Source organism: Molothrus ater, chromosome 7 (genome assembly GCF_012460135.2).
Source record: "Molothrus ater isolate BHLD 08-10-18 breed brown headed cowbird chromosome 7, BPBGC_Mater_1.1, whole genome shotgun sequence".
NCBI lineage: Eukaryota > Metazoa > Chordata > Aves > Passeriformes > Icteridae > Molothrus > Molothrus ater.
The window spans coordinates 11,903,908-11,924,791 of NC_050484.2; the positions used below are offsets into that span (position 1 = coordinate 11,903,908).

A 20,884-nucleotide genomic window follows, 5' to 3' on the forward strand; every position below is an offset into this window, starting at 1 on the left:
GGTCAGCCCCTCCTGGGCCCTGCCGGCTCCGGGGACACCGGGGTGCCGCAGTTCCTGCTCTGCAGTTCCTGCTCTGCCGCCTGGCACCGGGGTGTGACCGGAGCCGGGCACAGTCACACCGGGCCAGGGCACCCGGCCCTTGCAGAGAACATCTGCAGGACTCAACATAGCTTAGGGAAGCAGGGGAAAATCTTGCAAACTGCAAGTGTGTGAGATTAGTCCAAGGGGCTGATAGGAACTCCAGCAAAGCAGATGCACAGCCCCCTGCCCTTCAGTAGGGTGTTTTCTTGATGGGGTTTGGGTTTTTTGTGAAACTAAAAGGAAGTAATTGTATTAAAAATTACATGTCTTTTTCCTTTATTTTAGGAAAAGACAGAACAAAATTCAAATCTGTTTTGTGGAGAGAAAGAAAGAAAAGTGTTTTAAGGCAGAATATATGTTTTTGTACAATTTCTTGTGGAGAAGAATTCCTAGTATTAATCAATGAGCCAAAACTAGAATTATTGAAACAAGTGAGACCTCTGTCATTTACTTCAGGCTGAGCAGGTTTTCATACACGTCATAAACAATTACAGTAATTTTCTTTTACCATCTAAACAGTGGCAGTGCTGTGCAACCCACATGGCAAGGTTCTTGTTTTCTCTGAACAAAGTAGATCTTGCTTCTTTTATTGGTAGCTGCAGCTGGGCAGAAGGTGTGTTGCATAGTTTGGTGTCTGTGGAACCAGAAAAGAACATTGGATTTTGGTGCTGCAGAAAAATATTCAGTGTTAGGGTTTTTTCCTCTCTTGGAGGTAAAATTGTTCTAGCTGTTGAGGGGGAAGCTTTGGTGTTGGTGTTACTTCTAAAGGTTATTTCTTGACATTCGTATTTCACAAATAACAGGAAGGATACTGTGGTTAACGTGTGGTTGCAATTCTGGAAAGTGGCAATACAAATTACAATCTGTGATTCTATATTTTATTGTCTCACCCATATCCATGCTGGACACGCATAGATTGGAAGTAAAAATATTGTAGGAAACTTTAAAAATATTTTATAACTATCAGTGTAAATTCACCTTGACCCTAGGAATGTCAAACTATGACCCTGGCCAAAGCACCACAATGAAGAAAATTCTAGTATAATTTATTTAATAATTCTCTTGATGATCAAAGTAACAGATTACATCTATTTCATCCATTATGGCTTGTGAAGAGGAACAGAATTATGCAGAAAACTTTTATTATCACTAAAATTCTAACTCTGACTTGCAACTACACCATTTTATGTAGTAGCATTCAATATTTTGAGGTGTGCAATTGGATTTCTGAACTCGTAACTGGTATAAGAATTTTGGCACAGGGAAGCATTTCCCATAATCAAACCTTTGGTGATGCCCAGATATGAAGGTGCCTTCGGTGTGCAGGGTGTTAAGAACCTTTTTTCTATGCAACAGCCAGTAAAACTTGTTTGAAAGAGCCTTGCTAGGCCAGAACATCAGACACTACGTTCCAGTCACAGCTCTCCCATCAGCTCTTTGGTCCTGTGCAATACAGCAAAGGTTAAAGCATACAAACAGCTGAGTGGGCTCACTTAATCTTTGTTTTGAAATCATAAAATCTCTTTAATTTAAGACATAGATAATAGTTTTGCTTGAGAGAGTCACGTGGCTGAAGCCAGAGGAGCTGAGTGGATTTCAGATTGGACATTAGGAAGAAATTCTTCAGAGAAAGGGTGGTTAGCTATTGGAATGGGCTGCCCAGGGAGGTGGCGGAGTCACCGTCCCTGGAGGTGTTTAAGGAAAGACTGGATGGCACTTAGCTGCCAGGGTCAGCTGATCGGTCACAGGTTGGATTCGATGATCTCAGAGGTCTTTTCCAACCTAAGGGATCCGTGTTTCCGCGACTTGCCTGGGCTCACCGCGGGAGAGCAGTAGATGGTATGGCCAGCGCTCCTCGGGGAGCTCACAGGGACAGAGACAACGGGGGCTTGAACCCGAGGACGAGGCAGAAGCTCCGGGTGTTTGACAGGCAGGCCACCGAGTTCAAGCATGACGCAATCTCGGAGACTGCTAAACATTTTTTCTTGTTGTTACAGCGTTTTTCGTGAATCCTGAGCTCACGCCTCCCTGCCGACAGCCTCTCTCACAGACAGCCTGCATGGGGTGAGGGGGCCGTTTGCGGCCTTCCCGGGAAGGTCTACCGGGGCCTTCTCCTTCTCTCGGAGCCGCCCCTCGCCCGCAGCTCCCGCCCGTGGCGGTGCCCTCGGCCCCGAGCCCCCTCCCTCAGCCGGCGGAGCTCCGCCCGGCGGCCCCGCTCTGTCTACCTGGAGCCACCTCTATGGTGCGGGGCGGAGCCGGGCGGCGGGGGTGGTGCGGCGGGACGGGCGCCCGGGCCGGCGGCTGCAGCGACTCCCCTTTGTGTCTGGAGCCGCCCGTGCTGTTGGGGCGGGCGGGCGAGAGGGGGCGCGGGCGGCGGAGCTTCGGCCCTCGCTCGGCTCCCGCCCGCAGCCGGCGGCGGGCAGGGGAAGGAGGCGGAGCGGCCCCTCGCCGGCGAGCCCGGCGCGGGGGGAGGAAGGCGCTGGCAGCGCGGAGGGGCTGAGCGGAGACCGGCGTGAGGAGGCCGGGCTACGCTGCCCGGCGCTGTGGAAACTCGGGGCGGGAGGCAGAGGACGGGAAGGGCCTTCGCCCGCGGAGAGCAGCCGGGTGCGCTCGTAGCTGGAGCCGCCGAGGAGGGGCCTCGCCGCCCCGGGCCCCACCTTCGTCGGGGTGGCCGGGGGTGGCGTCGGTGCTGCGGCGGTGGCCGGGGCAGCGCGGAGGAGCCCGCCCGGCGCGGGAGGCAGATGGGCCGGGATGCAGCCGCAGCCCTCGCCGTGAGAACAGGGGGCCTCGCCGCCGCCTTCCCCGGAGCGTGAGGCAGCGAGGAGGGGCGGCCGGAGGACAGAGACCTTTGCCGGGATGGGACGCGCCGCCGCCGTGAGCACCTAGCTCGCTCTCCGCGCCCCGGCCAGCCCGCAGGGCCCGCGCTGACTGACACCGCTGTGGGCGCGTCTGGATATGTTCCCTTCCCAACCGGGCGCTTTCTTCGATATCGTGAAGCTGCGTGGGAAATAGCCCGGTTCCCAGCGGGGTCGGGAGCGTGCCGCCGTCCTCCCCGGCGGGGGAGATGCCGCGGGGCTGGGAGGCAGAGCCAGGCGCTTCCCCCGTGTCCGCTGAGCGCTGCCTGCTCCCGAGGCATGAAGGCAGGCGGCTGTAATGGAGTAAGAGCGAAGACGGCTCCTCTCATCTGCCATTTGCCCTTCCAGACGGGATTGTAAACCGAGAGAGTTAAGGAAGGCTGTGCGAAAGCAAGAGGAATTTCCTCTCTTCGGGGTTTGGCTTTTTTTTTTTTTTTAACCCCCTATTTGTTTCTCCTGGCGGCTCGAACCGTGGCTTGCCCAGGTATGCCTGCCTCACTGCAGCACCTTGAGCTGGTGCTCCTGCTCTCCAGTGCCACCCTGCTGCTCGGCACTGCGGCTGGTGAGTAGCCACTGGGTGGAACGAACTGGCCATTTTGGCAGCGGGAAGGGGGTGGGGTCCGCTGGTATTTGGGCCCATCTGTGCCTCCTTACAAAGTGCTGGGCATCTATTTTGGTGGAGAAGCCTGATAAAAGTTTTGAAATCCTGATACGTTAAGTGTCTCGGGGAATAAAATCTGCTTTATTGTGTAAATGAGCTCGACCTGCACTCAGTAAGAATGCTTTGCTTAGATCTGCATCTCTTGTCTAATAACTTACTTCAGTTTTGGAAATATATATAATCTTTTTGTTTTGCATACCTCGCCCTTTGTAAGGTAATGCAGGAATTTTTAATATATATTTTAATCGTCAGCAGAGCTGTGCCTGTTTCGCTGTGGGATCTTCGGGCACAGCCATTTTTAATTTTATCAGCATCGGTGCTTCTCGGGGCCTTACACATGTGCTGTAGTTTTGTAACAGAATTACTGTAACGTGTATTTTTTTTTCCCCCTGGAGAGATCTGAAGCAAATATGGAGCTATTTCTTTTGTCACTTGTGATTATAGAACGCAAAAAACGCTACTAAGGAATGCTGAAAGGTCTTGAAGGGTACTCTTTTTTTATAACAAGAAGTTGGAAGCAGAAATGCTAAGAGCATCCTTACTCGTATATTTGGATACTGTAGTCCTGTTTTTAATTGTCTTCGGAAGCTCAGTGTTAGATATGCAGGGTGTTGGAAAAGAGATGTGTGTTGGTCTGGCATCCTTTGCTTTTCTGTCACGGTGACAGATTAACATGTTGGAGCCCTCGAGTGTAACCCAGCTTTGTTAGGCAGGAATACCAATTGTTCTTGCAGTATGCATTTTCCAACACTTTTGGAAGACTCCTACGACTTTCCTGTCGTTTTAATGATCGGGATCCAATCTGCAGTGCTTGCTTTTCTTCGTGATATTTTGTAATCTTCTGGATATAGTTCATAAGCGAATCTTCAGAGAAAAATTGCAGAATGTTGCTGAGATGACCCAACAAGCACGGTGGTTTCCGTGTTATATTTCAGTGAGGTCTTATTTTTCCTAATAATGGCACCAAGTATCTTCAACTTGTCAAAGTTGAAGATACTTGGTGCCATTATTAGGAAAATCCTGTAAATTACACATGTTTAGGCAGTTTTCTCTGACTGGATAGTCCCTGATTTTCTTGCTTCTGCTTACTAAGAGGTGTCTTTCAGGAAGATTCATAAATGAAAAGCTCGATGTTCCCTATATCATCCTGACCTTTGACTGCCATTATTTTAGATGGATGTCTGCAGCGTCTCTCTGTGGTCGTTTCTGAGGAGCGTTTTTGGTTTATTCTCCTCTTTTTTTTTTTTTCCTGGGAGAAGGGACTTCTGAAGGTCAAAAATCTTGGTATTAAAGCACATATGAATCAAGAATGCTCAGCATCTCAACTTTTCTTTCAAATGTATTTTTTTAAAAACTATAGGCTTTTTTTTGCCTTTGTGGAAACTTCAGTGAGTTGGTCATTTCTGTGCCCTGATGAAGAAGGGTTACTGAAGGAGCAAGTACAGATTTGTAGCAGGCCAAGGGCTGGGCAGGTGCTGTAAGAGCCCATTTGCACGGTTTACCCAATTCACTTCAATTCTGACCTGGCAACAGCATTCCCAGTATTTCAGTTCTGCCTTGTTAAAAGGGTATTAACAATGCCAGCTTGGTCGGTTGGTTTGCGAATAGGAACCTATTTTCTCATTGTGATTTATTTCTTAATTGTGAAATTTTCACAATTCACATTTTAAAAAAAACTTGGTCATAATCCTCTGTAAAAGTAATTACATGGATGATTTGAGCTTTAGTTAAGGAAGCTAATGGCTGATTTTAAGTTTACACTGCATTTCAGAAAAAAATGTCTATACATGGGGAAGCTACACTAATGTGTAATTCTGCCCTTTTATGTTCATGAAAGAGCCAACACTCTTTCTTCTCTTCCCCTCCCCCAAAGTATGAACTGTATGCTCCCATCAGAGTGAAAATGCTGCCTTTGTAGCTTTGAAACCCCTATTAATTCTTTCTTCTGATTAGTGAACAGATACTATATCTCAGCAGTGTATAGAATTGAGTGACTATAAATGCAAAATCATGACATCAGAGGGAAAGTATTTTGATAACAGGTTTTTAAGTTTCTGTCTGGAGGAGAATATCTGGACCTCTCTGGGGAGAGCTCCACAAAGACCTGGGTTTAGTATGGACAGGAAAGGGAAGATAAAACGATGAATAAAGAAGATGACACAAAAAATCTTACCATGGGGTTGTAGATGATAGTTCCACTCATAATCTGGAATATGAATGAAGCAAGAAAGTGATTCTTCCTTCCCCTTTCTAATTGAAGATACAATAAAGAACTAGCTCTAGATGCAGAAATATTTGCTGATTATTAGGAGGAAAATATTACTGGCTTCCTCCATAAAATACAGATTTTAACAGTTATCTGATAAGTCTGTGTTTAAATAATGTATTAGTCTTTGTAAAGAGAAATGCTTTAGTGAGGACATTTTACTGACAGCAGTCTTGGGTAGAGGTTTAAAAAGCAGTATTGGACAAAAATGGTTTGCAACATTCTGTTCTTTATTTTTCAAATTATTTTAAATACTTATTTCTAAATCTTTTGTGATTTAGAACTGTGAGACATATAAAAATATGTCTTTATATTGTAGAGGAATCTGATGTGTTAATCATGAGGGCTTGTGCCTGAAGAGGTGGTTGGTGAGCCTTTGAGCTGTTCCCCAGTATTGCAAAAGAATTTTGTTTGGGTGTTCGTATGGACCAGATATTAAAGATACAATCTTTCCTCATTTCACTTGCTTACGTTCTGTGATATGCAATACTGAACCACTTTTCCTTCTGCATACATGTCCAGGGTAGACAGCATTCCATTGTCTAATGTGTAAATTACTTGCAGAAAGTATAAGGTATATAAAGTAAACAGAATATCCTTTTATCTTTGGGAGTATTTTCATAATTCTGTATCTGTGCGGTTCAACAGGGCTGCAAAAATTAAAGTGTGGAAGGAATTGGATAGAGATTGAATTTTTTTAAATGATAATTTTAATTATTAATTAAAATGAGTGAACTGAAGCATCTTTATCTAATTCTGTCTTGCTCGTTAAAGTTACTTTAGTATCTCAACATAATTTGTCTGAAATGTGAATTGGGTGAAATGAGGAATAATCTCCTTTGGATATTCAACTTAGTTCTTCTAATTCAGTGTTTCAAATTAGTAACTGATCCTATATATCTTGCATATTAAACAGTGGGGGTTTTTTAAACTTATCTGCACCCTGATTTCTACTTATTTACTAGAGCTACACCCATTGTTTATGTTTTTGCTTTTCAAATGTAACATAAAATTCTGTTTATTTTTCTGTTTGTGTTGGGAGTCATCTCAGAAATCTTAGCCTGGGAAATGGAAGCCAGGCTGTTGGCTTGAGGTGCACACTGGTGCCTGAAGGATAACCAGAGCACAAGTGCAGCCTGGACACCAGGCTGGACCTTCATGGGCTGTGTGCTTGTGTAAAGAAATTGTGTAGCTGTGCAAGCTGTTCACCCTGCTGGGAAGAGCCTTTTTTCCATTAGGTAAATCAGCCTGTATGAGCCTCTGTGATATTTTTACTCAGGTGCTTCCAGTTCCCAAGCAGACTTCAGTACTGGGGTACTACACTGTGCAGTGTTGGCACAGCCTGTGAGGAGATGGAAGCTGTGCTCATCTGGTGGCTGAGGAACCCAAATTTCAAGCCCTGAGACATTACACAGATACCTTGCTCCAGTGTGAATGGTTTTATCCTCAAAGGAACCATGTATAAAAAGCTGGCTCAATTGTCTGCCTATCCTTCTCTGATAAAGGCAGGCCAACCTCACTTCACCCTGGACAGAGAGGGAAGCATAACTGTATTTCTTAAAATTATTCTTACACTGAAGTTTGTTGAAGTGGTTATTTTGATGGCATCTCCCTAGCACTTACTACAAATTTCTCTAAAAAAATATTTGTTGACTTCTATGTTGTTGCTCCCCTTCCTTTTTATATTTCATTAAGTATTTATCAGTAGTTTGTATAGTCAGTGGCATTGTTTCCTTGGTGAATACCATTTTCCCCTGCCTTTCTCACTGGAGAGACAAGAAATTTATATTGGGTTCTTCAGAAATGTTTTATTCCTAACAACAGAGTGCCTGGTACTGGAGCTGCATTGTGTTTGGACTCAGTCTGGCTGTGCTATGAGTATGTGCTGTCATTTTCTGGGCAGAATATAACTTTATAGCCAGGGCTGTGAGCTGAGTGTAAAGTTTCATTTGGAACAAAATGTTTATGCCCTGAATAAAACAGGCTGGGTGATGATTTAGGTTGGGTAGGACTGGAATCTGTGCATAGCTTACAGGCAGTAACTATTAATTTTATTGAGATTCTAGACTTAGTGGAGCTACTCACTGCTTGATTTTGAATTTAAGAATAAGTGAAATACAGGAACTGTTCCCCAAAAGACTAACATTTCAGTATGCAAACTGATTTTCTGCAGAGTGGATTTTATGGTGTTTTGTTTTGGGATTTTTTTTTTTAGGTTTGTTTGGTTGATTCTTTTTTACTTGTTTGTGGTTTTTGGTGGTGTAGTATTTTTTGGGGTTTTTTCCCTCTTATATTTTTTCTGAAGCATAAGTTCACAGAAGTATAAGGCTAGAAGTTGTTTCTCTGTTTCCTCCATGGCCTGGTTGTGTAAGTACAGATAATGATGTCTGTCTAACATCTCTAAAATCTCCAGTGAAGAGGGATTTCATAGCCTGTCTAGGTAGTCTGGCCTGTTACAGTGCTTAATTATCATGTTTTTCATAATGCAACAGTAGTAGATTTGTTTTTTTTGCCTCTTTTATAATGCAAGATTGTTTAAGATATGCCATAATTAATATGTGGCAATCCACCTGAAAGTGTAATGTAGTATACATACACAGGCAATTGCCAGGGAATACCAGTTTAGATAAGTTCCCGTGTTTAAGCTTTTGATCATTAGTGTTTTAAAATGCAATTTTTCAGTTTTTAAAAATTTTTGAGAACTGTGCTCTTCCCAGAATTTCGATTCCTGATGGTGCCTTGGTGACTGGAGATGTCTGTTAATGTGTTAATTGCAGGGCTGGGAGCTGGGCTGAGCGGCTGAGAATCTGATAGGAGAGGTCAGTCAGGAGGTGTGGTGAGCAGGAAGAAAGGCTGGGGCAGGAGGGATTTGAAAGGATGAAGGATTGGGTCTGGTTTGCTGTGGGATGAGAACCAAGGCGTATGAGACAGCCAGACAGAGATAGTGTCTGAACATTTGTCAGACTTGCTTGGAGAATGAGTGGAATGAACCTTCTGCACTGGGAAGGGAGACAAAGCAAAGTTATAGGTAGCAGTTTGGAAGATCTCTGTTCTTTCTTGTGAGAATGAATGAGACACACAGTCATTCAGATGATGCCTTTACCCTTCTCCTTTTCCTTCAGTCGTGTAAGTTTCAAAACCACAAGCTTTTGGGTAGTGATGGCATTTTGTTTCAAGTCACTGGGATGTGTCAGTTTTGTCAGTTGCCTTACTGAGTTTGCTTCTCGTGTGTTCTGTTTTGAACTGTAAATGTGTCTACCTTTTGTATCTCTCAGTACTCTGTATTCTCTCTTTGGTTTATTCTGTGAGAGAAGGAAGGAAAAATATGCGTTATGGAGCCAGAAGACTGACATCTGTGAACCCTTCTGTCTCCACCTCTAACTCCGTAATCTGCTAGCCAATTTCAACCATATGTGAAAGATGAGAAAGTCTCAAGAGATTAATTTGCTACCATTTTCATGAAAAATTAGGAACTGAATAGAGGAATAGAGGAAAAAGTTCGAAGGTAGGGGTTTTTCAAGGGAAAAGAGGAGCATAACTCAGCCCAGGATGTAAGTGTTGGTGCATACACTGCTCTGGACTATGCACAGTCCTGTTTTTTTCCTGTTCACTTGGCATGCTGTAGGAGATCTGGGGGAGAATGAGGGATCCCTCTGTGGGAGATGTGGGAGTTGGCTAAGAAGTGTGGGAGAAGAGTCACATTTCTAGGCAATTAGTTTGCTGCTAGTGGAACAACTGGTGTTTCTGAGACAGTGTAGTAGCCAATTTTTTTGACTGAACTTGCAAAACAATGCCCAAATCATTTTACTGAATGCTTATCATCCATTTATGAACTTCACAGTGTGTATGAGTAACTTAAATGGTATGCATTGTTTTTCACACTTCCAAAACTGTGTTTAGCTGATTGTCCTGTGTCTATTCTGTAGTTCAGATATCCCACACATCAAGCTTCCTTATGATCTTCTTTTCAACAGTGCTGTAACTCAGGCTTTTCCAGTGGTCCCTTTGAATGTTTTTGTAATGCATATATTTCTACTTGCTTCAATCTGTCAAGTTCATGAAAAGTAGTTTTATTGTTCATTTAAGCAGGAGTAATGGGAAGGTATGAACTGTCACCTTCTGGAGTAAGTGGCAGACAATGACACTGGCAGTGGTTCAGGGAACCTTGCATTACCTTGCCCACCTGCCACTAACAAGCCAGTACAGAAGCTCTTACTATTACGTCCAGCCCAAAGCTGACATTTCTGCTGCTCCTTCTACTACATATCCTTTGACTGTTTTGAGTTGTAAGCAGGATGGGTGTAAGAAAAGATGGGTAAGAGAGGCTTTTTTGGATTTTTTGGTGGTAGTGAGATGGCTGTAAGTATGATCCTAGGTCACGTATGTTAATTGGCTCCTTAGTTTATACATTGGAGAATGCAGCACCTAATTAATATCAGAGTGTTGGGCGTTGGCAGTGTCATCTCAAGCTCGTCATTCCTGGCATCAAGTGCACTTCCCTCTGCATAAGTCACAAAGGTCAGCTTTACCTGGTGTGAGAAGCTTTAATGTAGTTCAGGGACAAGAACAACTGACTAAACATGATCTACTGCTCTTGCTTTTCCCTTATGAGGCTTCCTCAGTATGGTTTGGTTTCTGTTAAAAATGAAACGTTTTATTTCTACAATTAAAGCAGCAGATACTTGATACCAGACTCCTAGACCATCCATGTTAAAGAACCTTAATTAGATTTTCCCAAGAATGAAAATTAATCCACAATCTTTTGTTAGACTTCACAAAATTGTATCAGGAAAAAGCTATTTTCTCTAGTAGTGATTATATTAAATAAATGATCTCACAGCAGTATGCTTAGTTATCCACTGTAAAAAAATACTTGCTTTTCTTAGTGGAGTGGTTCTGTTGTAGTCAGATTGTTGCTGAATTAGTCCTTCCTTCTGATGCTGTCCTTCAGAGAGAAGTCACTAAAGCTGATTTCTTTGGGAGGCTTTGTGTTCCTCTACCTTCCAAGTTGCAAAAATCTTGGTGCGGACATATTTTTTGCAGAAGATAATGTGCTGTATGCTGTGAATTTTTGCAGTCTTTCTTTTTATTTGTTTAAAACCTAAACACTAGAAATTGTTTTTCTATATTTAATTGTAGAGAAGGGACTTAGCTGAAAATTAAGATGTTTTAAAATTATTATCAGTTCTTAAATATAATTTTTTATTATATTTACCTGTCTGAGATATGAATGGTATGTAAAACCAATATAGTAAGGTGAAGAAAACGAAGGTTGTTGTAGGAAAATTGTAGCAGCTGTCTTTTTAGTTAGACAGTGGCACTGCCATATATATGCAAAGCAGGCACTTCGCCCAAGAAGCAGCTTTCTGTATTAAAATAATTTCAGTTGCAATCAGAGAAGGATAAAAGGAACCCTGTAATGAAGTTCGTCTGGATGCCACCGCGGTGTTGGTTTCTTATGTTTGCATGTTTGAAGTTCTTTTCCTTTATTTCTGGCTGAGATGGGCCAGGCCGCGGAGCTGCAGCTGCCAGGACCGAAATAGCCGGGCGGGCCGGGGCGGTGCGGCCGGACAGGAGCCGCGCTCGGCGCTCCCGGGCCAATGCTGCCGCTGCGCCGCTCGAGTGCTCGGGAGCGCAAGAGCTCCTTCCAGCCCCCTGTGCTATTCTTACTCGGCTCTGCAGGCAGGGATGAATGACTCAGTGAATTTAAATGAGTGAAAAAAGCTGGGGAAACAGTAGGGTAAATCATTCCTCGCGCCCACTGCGGTATTATTTGGATCCCTGTAAACTTTTTTACATAGAAAATACGCAGATTCTCAGTTCTAATGTGTATGACATAGATACAGTGAAGATGAATTGTAAAACATACATGTATATATGAGAGTGTGTGTGTGTGTATCCTTACATGCTCACTGTTACCAAAATTCTACCAATATGTTCTGTTAAAACCTAAAACTTTTAATATTAGAAAATTTACTGTTTGCATGCCGTTCTTAATTCCCAAAAAGTCCTCATAAATGGCGTATTTTGTGGGATGGGTAAACTTTACACTTATTAATTACATCCAGATTCTATCAGGACCTGTTAAATAATTTCTCTTTTAGTTATGCTAAGATGAATCTGACCTAATTAAATTTTAGTTAAATTTAACCTGTAGTAGTTAATGCTGTTGCAGCAGAACACAATTATTTGGTCACAGTTTTTTTCTCATTGTTTTAGCCAACAATTTCAAATCTAATAAGTATTTTTGCTGATTTTTTCCATACAGACTTAGAAATATCTAAAGTGGCAAATAGAGAGACATTGTTGTCTTTTATTGTTTCCTGTCAGAGAAATAGTACCATTAAGGAAGCTGTCAGCAAATTTAGCTTCCCTTATTTTAAGAAATACTGAAATAGAATGTTTGTGTGCAAAACAAATAACCCCCTAATATTATTTTACTAATCTGTAGACTGTATTTTACTAATCTGTATGTAGAATGTATAGCTACTTAAAACTGAAGATGTGGCCTTTGGGTACACAGGAATACAAAGTCGAAATGTGACATCACAGAGTAAATTAATTTTAAAAATGGGGAGAAGGTGGGTTGTTTAAAGTAAGGAACACTAGTGATACAGTAATAATATAATAACTCAACTTTGTGGTTTCGCTTGGAGAATGTAAGAATATTTTCTTATCATTTTGCAATGTTCAGGGGAAAATATCAGCGAGGTCCTAAGACACTTGAATAGTAAGTGGTGCCATAATATATGAGACTGGTAAGAATATTGTGAGCAGGAGTCACTTCACTGTGAAAATCTAGGGGCATTTAAGAGAGAGTATACTGAAAGGGATGTTGCACTGAGTTCTGCTGAGGAATGGAAGAGTTAAATGTGGAAACAAGTATTCAGACGTTATGTACTTTGAAGTAGTCATCAAAACAGTGTCTTTCATCTTGAAGAAGTGAAGGTCTGCAAATATTGTGAAGGAAGCAAATATTGCCAAAGTGATATCATGGCCAGCAAGTTGATTTTCTTGACTGGTTTTGGAAGAGTGGGAGAAGGGTTAGCAACAAAAGACTGAGCTGAGAAGATAATAAGGCATGCAGAAAAATAAAGAATGGGCTTTTAATGTGGTATAAACAAAACTAGGAACAGACTTGGTGATCCAATAACGAGGGAAGAAGATAGGTGGGAAAAAAAAAAGCTCTGCAGTTAATTAAGGTTCTCACGAAACACCAGGAGACCCATTGTGAAGAAGAGTGAATTGTGTTGAGCACCAGGGCAATGTGCATTGTCCTCTCACTCCTGATGCCCTGTTTCAGAAGGGAGCTTGCACTGGCTAAGTGAGAAAGCATCTGAAATTGCCAGTAAATCCAGAATGTGTCCTAGAACTCTGTCTGAACTGCACTGTGTGTAGCCAATGCTCACAATAATAGCAGCAACGGGGTTTTGTTTGACCTGTAAAGAAACAGATGAAAAGCAAAATTTTAACTTTTAAAGAACATTTTAAAAAAGTTTTTATGTGGTGTATAATGCAAATATTTACAGAACCTTTTTCCAGAGAGCTGAATAATCCACTGTTGTACTAAGAATTTTCTTAAAATCTCAACCTTTTTTACGTCTTTATCTTTTTGATTATGATTAATCTTTCATAAATTTGTTGTTACATATGAAAACCAGTGCTGAATTGAAGTGACTGAAGGGCTATGGAGTTTGTGTTTTAATGTTGCTTTACTACAGCAAGGTGAGATATGGCTTCTCTTTGGTGCTGGTTTAATGTATTTGTTGTGCATATGGTATCTTTTCTGCCAAGTTCAAATCTTAAAATGTAGTTAAATCCATAGTTTTCAGACATCAGAATTCAGCATACATTTAACGACACTGTTGTATATCACTTTCAGTCTTCCTGCGGTATGTTCATGCATATAATGCAAAAGAAAAACCCAAAGACATAACAGCCTTTAGACAGGCTTCTAATTGAAGATAAATCAAGATAATTCTACATACTGAACTTTTTTACTGTATCAAGTAACTTGTCTTTTATATCTTTGCTGAGGGGGAAATGAACATTTATGTGAATGTTCTCTATTTAAATGGAAATTTAGTAAGTAAGTCACTTTTCCCTTTCTGTGCTGATGTGATGCCAGTTCTGAGCCTCTCAGTGTTGCTTTTTTCATGTTTTTGTGTTCATGCTATAAACTTAAACCCAGAATCACTTTGGGACAATGAAGTCCAGTACAGTTATATTCTATTTCCATGTGCTTAATATATAAGATGCTGGTGTAATCCCACAAGTCTTTTTAGTATTCCTGTGTTCTGAATACTTTAATCATTTGTACACATTTATAGGTAGTTCTTTGAACTTGACAGAGGTTTTGGAGATCAGGTATTTAATTGAGATTGCCAGGAAATACAGAGAAGTAAGCCTATTGCAATATCCTGGCTTCCTCAGATAAAACTAGACATCCTGGCTGGATGTTTACCAGTGTTATTACAGAAGAAGGTATTTGTGTCTTGATTCTTTCCTAGATTTGTCCATCCTTCTCCACCCTTGGTTTTGTTATTCTTTTTAGGATGGTTAGAAGAAGCATGTCACGAATTTACCTTTGTTACCCACACGTGCTTTCAGTGTGTATCTGCAGGCAAGTGGTGTAAAATGCAGGGGTACCACAAACAAACAGTTACTGCATTGAGCTGAAATATTTAATAGCACAGGAGGGTGACGTATGCGATGGAATCTGATAGTAAATTCCTTTGTGGCAATGACATAAAGCAGTTTGTTTCAGTGCTTCATTGATAACTCTGCAGCTTGCCTCACTTCCCTGAGGTGTGGGAATACGAGGTGCAGAGGTAACTGCATTCCAGCGAGTCTCAGTCTAGACAGGCACGAGAGCATCATTCATCCTGCAGCAAACAGGGCAGCATAATCACCTTCTGAAAAGTGACCTTGCAGCTGAAGAATGTGCTGTGGTGGGCACAAAGGCAACTGGAGAGCTCAGTGCCATCACCAGCAGCACGGGTCCTGGAGCTGAGGGTCTCACCTGAAGGGATGTGGTCAGAATTGCAGAATGCTGGCTCCTTCTCAATTTATAGGGGCGGTGGTTTTTGAGAGAAATGGTTTAATGAATTGCTGTACAGTTAATTATGTTTGATTGAAGGAAAAGCTTATTATCTAGTTGAGGTGGGAGGAAGTTTGAAGTGCACTTTTATAGTAATAAGTATTAGAAAGCACCAGTAGAAACTCAGTTCCCTTTAACTGAAGAGGAACAGAGCGAGCTTTGGCTTTTTCAAACAGTATTTACAGGAAAAGGGCTTTTTAATTGTATTTTATTTATGAAATTGGATGGTGTCTATTTCTAAGGCATAGCAAAATTAAGAGATAAGTGTGATGTGGCACAAAGTGAGCCCTGTTAAATATTTCTGCTGGATTTGGTAGCCTTATCTCTACATGGACACTACTACCACTACACTAGAATTAGTTGGAGAGGAGTTAGGAGTGGAAAAATGTGGGAGCTATTGAAAAAAGTGTGGAAAGGTATTTTCAAGTTTTCTTGGTTATGTGAGGACAAACAGTTAATAGCAGATGCCCCTAATAGCACAGGAGGCACAAAGAGTGAGATGCACCATAACAGCTTGAGGATAATTGTTAAGAACTCTTAACAAAGAGATGTAAAGGAAGAGAGTGAGCTCAGATGGAAACTAGTTTGCCAACTGCTGTGCTTTGATTGACTCTGTGCATGTTCCTAACCTGTGGTAAGTGTTAAGACAGCTCTTGGAAAGAAGTTTTAAGTATGCAGATGCTGAGTTGCTGTAGGATAAATTAAGTAAATTAACAACGTAGTTTCATAATTTATGTTATCTGGCTTTGTGGACATCCTTCCTTCTCCCTTGTCAATTGTTCTGCTTGAGCAGGAGATTGTAATCCTGCAGATTAAGATCCAAGTGGAGCATTTAAAGAAGGGAAGATGCAAATGTTCTTAGCAGAGAATGAGCACAGTTCTGTAGTTTTGTTTTCACTCACAAAATCAAAATTACCTAAAACCAGAGCATTATAAATAAGCATGAAATTAGTCATATAAACCCCTAAAACTCATTATAGCAACTATCTGACCTTAGTTCAGATGCTTTGTGCATAACTATGATGGTTTTTATGAGGTGTTTCTCTGCAGGGTACTTGCCTCATTTGGTGAAAAAGGGGTAATTTCAAGGCCTTGCAGGGAATAGACTTGCACCGTTGCACACTCTCCTGCTTCTCCCTTCCCCATGGATGTTATATCCTCCAGCTCAGAGGTGGTTCTTTATGTGTGCTTCTTTCTTGATACTATCTCTTCTTAAATTTCACTTACTGCCCTTATTTCAGTTATTGTAGAAAGACATTTTTATTTCCACTTGAACATTGCTGTTTTATGCATTTCTTCTCTTTAATGAAAAGAAACGAGTTGTATCATGTTACTAAAAAGAGATCTTTGATAAGTGCTCAGATCAACTGGGGTGCATAAAGGAAGTGCAAGAGACTGAAGTTTATTCTTCCCTAGAGGAATGCTTAGCTTCTCTGACTCTTCTGGTATGCTTTCAAAAAGTAAGGCTCCTTTATTTTTTTACTTTTATTGTCTTGCAGAACACAAACTCTGAGACTCTTAATTGGCAGAGGCACTGTGGATGTATAATTTGTTCTGGGGGAGATGCTGTTGGGGTGAGATTAGAGGCAGTGTAGGACGGTCATTGCCTACCTAAACTTGGCTCAGTATAGCCCACAAGAGGTGGCTCACCTACTAAACTTCTTTTAAACATGCATGAGCTTGAGTGAGTAATTAAGGAAGTGATTTCAGATATATATTTAAATAAGGCTTTCAGAAGAATCATAAGAAGCTTCGGTTGAGATCTGGGGAGAGGGGCAGTTAAGGTAAAATTGTGGGAAGGGCTATTTTAGTCCTTGAGGAATATACAGGTTCCATGCCACAGATTTCCAAATGATTTCTCTTATGGTGCATTTTATTAAAAGGTTCCAGGACTTTTGAGAGGCAAACTGGTAATATAATTTGTCACTGCATAGACAAAACCCAAAATTATTCTCAACATTGTAAACTCCTGTGTGGCAGGGGAAGGTGGGTGTGAGAGTGCAAAAAGAAAATGATCATGCTCTCTGGGAGATCTGTATCTAGTCATTAGTGTGATAGCAGATACCTTGCAGTTCTGCTGGGTTTATTTTGAATTTTCATCTTTGTGTTGGAATTGTATTGTGCAAGACTGATGAGATCAGTCTTTGGAAGTGAGCTTAGAACTGCTGTAGCCTTTGCTTGCTCTGCCCTTCCTATCCTTCCGGTTTTTATTCACCAAATGTATACAAATGTGAACACAAATACTGTCTTCGTCTCAAATGTCTCCATCCGAGGACAAAGACAGAGTTCCTTTCTCATGTCCCATACTTGGCATATGGTAGCATTTATCTAGTTCTGCTAAGGACTACAGAAGACTTGTTTTAGCAGTGCTGTCTGTCTCTACAGATTCCTGTACTGGAGTTTAGTTGTCCCAAGTGCAAATGATCACACCAAGTAGCAGTGCTTGAGCAGCACAACCACAATCTGTAGTAGTTTGTGTGAGGTCTGCATCCCCTTGTACACTTATTTACACAGCAGCTTGAATCTGGATGCCCTGGCTGTCCTCAGGGCCCTACCTAATTCAGGCTTGCTATTTCTGTGTGGAACAGAAATAGATACACTCAAAGGTAAAGTTGCCTGCTGCCCTTCAGGGCAGAAGTTGGTTTGGAAGCAGTATCTGGCTTTTGCTTTGAACCTGTGACTGTATTGAAGACAGTGCGTAGTTGCAAGCTGCAAGCCCTGATATTTTGTAAAAACAGCTGAGAGAAAAGGAAGTAGTAGTTACGGCCGCTGTGTAAGATGAAGAAAGGAAATGGGAGCCTCCCTTAAGTGCAGCCACTAAGAAGAACAGTTAAAAATAGCTTCTTTTCCCCTCTAAACAATTGTCTAAGTTGCCATAAATCTTGTTTTTTCTTGGGACGTGGAGACAAGTCTCATTCCCTGGGTGCTCTGTTCTGAAACACCAGTTGTGTTTTGAGAACTTGCTCTGTGCACATTGATTATTGCAGGACAGATGTTTAAAAGGAAGAAACAAACACCGAGGCCCAACTGTGATTGTAATGAGCAAAAGCATGACAGTACTTTAAAAATACATACACAGTGGATGGGAGGAGGACCACAGTGAGATGAAGTATCTTGCTGTTGCTTAGTGTGCCACCAGCAAAGAGAACACATACCTGGTTTGCTGCCTTGGAGTGCATTGTCATCCACTTCAGCATCCGTTCATTACAATGCCAAACTGATGGATTTTTTGAGATTTATCATGGTAGAAAGCTGGTTGTGATGGCTTTGTACTAAGTAAAACTGCTCTCAGAGAGAAAAGTTATGAGAAATGGCAGTTGTATGATTTATTGCAAATCATACAACTATTAGAGATGGCAATTATAAAAGGAAATTTTTGTTTTGAAAGGTTTAGAAATTAATTTATTACTTTCTCACCAATGTTAACTGCTCTGTTTTAGTTCTATACAAAAAGTTCAAAAGACAAAACACTGTCATTTCAAATATATTTTGGAGTGTTTTACTTTGTGCCTTACCCTATTGCTGTTTGAATTCCGATTAGTTAAACTGATTTTTTTATAATCATTCCTGACCACTACATTTCTTCAACTTGTTATGCCAAGCAGGCCACAGATTCCAAATATCTGTAGTTTTGTATCATCCACTCATGCTCTTTCTCTTTTTTGATTGAGCTGCTTCTGAGATGTTTAATAAAGCAGCTAAGAAACAGATGACTAAAGAGGTAGTGTGTACAATTGCCCAACTACTTCAATGTATTTTAATGACTCAGCAAAAAGTGTTTATTTGGTAGGCACATGGTGGATGTTCCTTATTTTAGATGAAAGTGAATTTCTAATCTTAAGCTGCATCTAAATTAGCAGTTCCAAGTCTCTTTACTCTGACATGCTTTCACTGCTTTTCTTAGAAGCAGCAGGAAACTAGAATGTTCCCTGTTCCTTATTTTCTTCCTTGCCTTTTGAGAGTGAATCTAGTTGGGGTTTTATATTGCGAGAAAAAACAAATTTTAAAGACGTGAACACATTATTTTCGTTTCCTTTTCTTTTTTTTTTTTCATATTTGTGTATTTCCTTTGGTTTTTTTTCACTTTTGTTTCTCTCTTCTGCCCAGTGTTCTTCAAGTGTCTGTTCTGCCTGTGTAGAAGAGAGAAGAGGTAATTTGAGCCTTAGCATTATCCAGTTATGGTGCTGGAATGCTTTGGTGTCTAATACTAGTACATGTGGAATTATTCTGAGTCCTGCTTTCTCTGTAGATACCAAGAAATTCCTAGGCCCATAGGACATTTAAATGAACAGATGAAACCCTACGAGTGTTTTCGTTTAACCTTTTCTGAAGCTATTAATTTTTTGCATCTCAAATAGTAAGTTTAGCATGAGGGAGTCCAGTGGGCTAGTGTCTGAGAGTCAATAAAAACAGATCACATGGATTTACCCAGATATTGCCAGCTTCTCAGTGCAGTTTGGTGAATTTTAAGATACCCATACTGTGGTAAAACTTTAATTAGTTTTTAATTAGTTTAATTAGTAGTTGTGGCTATTTTTTTCTTGTAATCATTTGACTTCCAATCCCTTCGTATTTCTAACAGCCCTTTTTTTTGCTAATGGTGAGCTTTGTAATTTTTCTGAAGGCTTTCTGTGTGTGAGAGAGAGCAAGCTCAGGATGATTGTGGTCTTAATTAAAATTATTGGCTTTGGAATTAGGAGACAACATTTTAAGTCCTCTTTGGACAGTTGGAACTCTGAGCATCCAAATTCCAAAATGGGCTATGTAGTGTTATTAGATTCTTGAATTAAAATACTTTAGTTGCCAAACCTTACATTATGGCCACATGAAAGCCATTATGAAAGTGGACATGGACACTGAGCTATAGTTTCTTTACTGTGGGAGAAACATTCTAACTAGGCACAAATTTCAAACTATATTAATGAAAAAGTACAGTAGAATTAAAAGTATCACAATCTTTTGTGGCATACGGATGAATGTGTGGTAGAGTATTGGTTAATAGATGGAAAGATAAGACATCTCTAACAGAAAAGGTTATTTCAATGATTTACTACTTGGAAGCACGTGAAAATTTAGTGAGGTGCAAGAATGCTGATAACATAATTGGAGATTAACTTTTTTTCTGTCTTGATTTTCCCCTGTGACTGAATGGCTGAAGCACCAGGTAGACACTAGGCTAGTGTGAAGAAGAATCCTTTTCACAGGGGCCATGGAATAAAGATCTGTTTAAGCATGTGGGGAAAACCCCCATATTTGAGTTAGTCACCAGAAAAGACTGGAGAGGAGTTGTTCTTTCCTAAAGCCTTTTTAGATCTCTTAGTAAATAAACTAAGGAGTAGATTTTTGATGATGACACGTGCACACAGTTTGTGCATAATTGCCTGTCTCTGCTATAGTATGAATGTGTTCCTTCTGTCAGGATAGGTAATATTCACCTGTAGTATGTAGTCTTGTTGGTATTAAACAGGAATCTGCAGTGAACCAATTAAAAATACATGTTATCTTACAATTTTTATTTGTTGATGTAATTCTCTAAATACTATGGAGTACAAATATGCAGTCTTGCATCCAGAAACCCCAGTGAGAGCTTTCTGCTGTAAGGTATGGAAGAAATTAATTTAAAAAGAGAAAAAAAAAGACAGCCACAAACTCAAAACTTCATATAGTGAAAACAAGATGTTATTAAAAAGATCTCTTGTTGTATGCTTTGAAGTGAGCAGTTTATTTCCTACTGTTTGCTACAATAATATTTTTCTCCTAAGCACAACATTGTGATCAGAATCATAGAATAAATGCCAGGGACCTAGAGGGTGAGCAGGGGAAAGGGAAGAATAAAAAGCTACTTCTACGAAGCAGAATTGTTCTTTATTGGAGACCACAAGCATTTCCAGTCTTTCTTTTCTCTGTTGCAGCTGCATCTT

The 20,884-nt window shown here is 41.0% G+C and overlaps 2 protein-coding genes across 2 annotated transcripts in view; one reads left to right on the forward strand and one right to left on the reverse strand.

Moving 5' to 3' along the window:
- Window positions 1-500: 500 nt before the first annotated feature.
- On the reverse strand, window positions 501-3,272 carry LOC118689099 (translation initiation factor IF-2-like). Its single transcript, XM_036387186.1, has 3 exons — window positions 3,015-3,272; window positions 2,307-2,963; window positions 501-2,136 (listed from the first exon to the last, which is right to left on the reverse strand). The coding sequence occupies exons 1-2, from the start codon at window positions 3,270-3,272 to the stop codon at window positions 2,319-2,321; spliced, it is 903 nt and encodes a 300-aa protein (XP_036243079.1). The 3' UTR covers window positions 501-2,136; window positions 2,307-2,318.
- The window catches only part of BMPR2 (bone morphogenetic protein receptor type 2), a 105,724-nt gene continuing 87,245 nt past the window's right edge, over window positions 2,406-20,884 (forward strand). Inside the window, exon 1 of the mRNA XM_036387212.2 lies at window positions 2,406-3,498. Coding sequence (XP_036243105.1) covers window positions 3,423-3,498 — 76 coding nt within the window. The 5' untranslated portion in view covers window positions 2,406-3,422. The remainder of the gene's footprint in view (window positions 3,499-20,884) is intronic.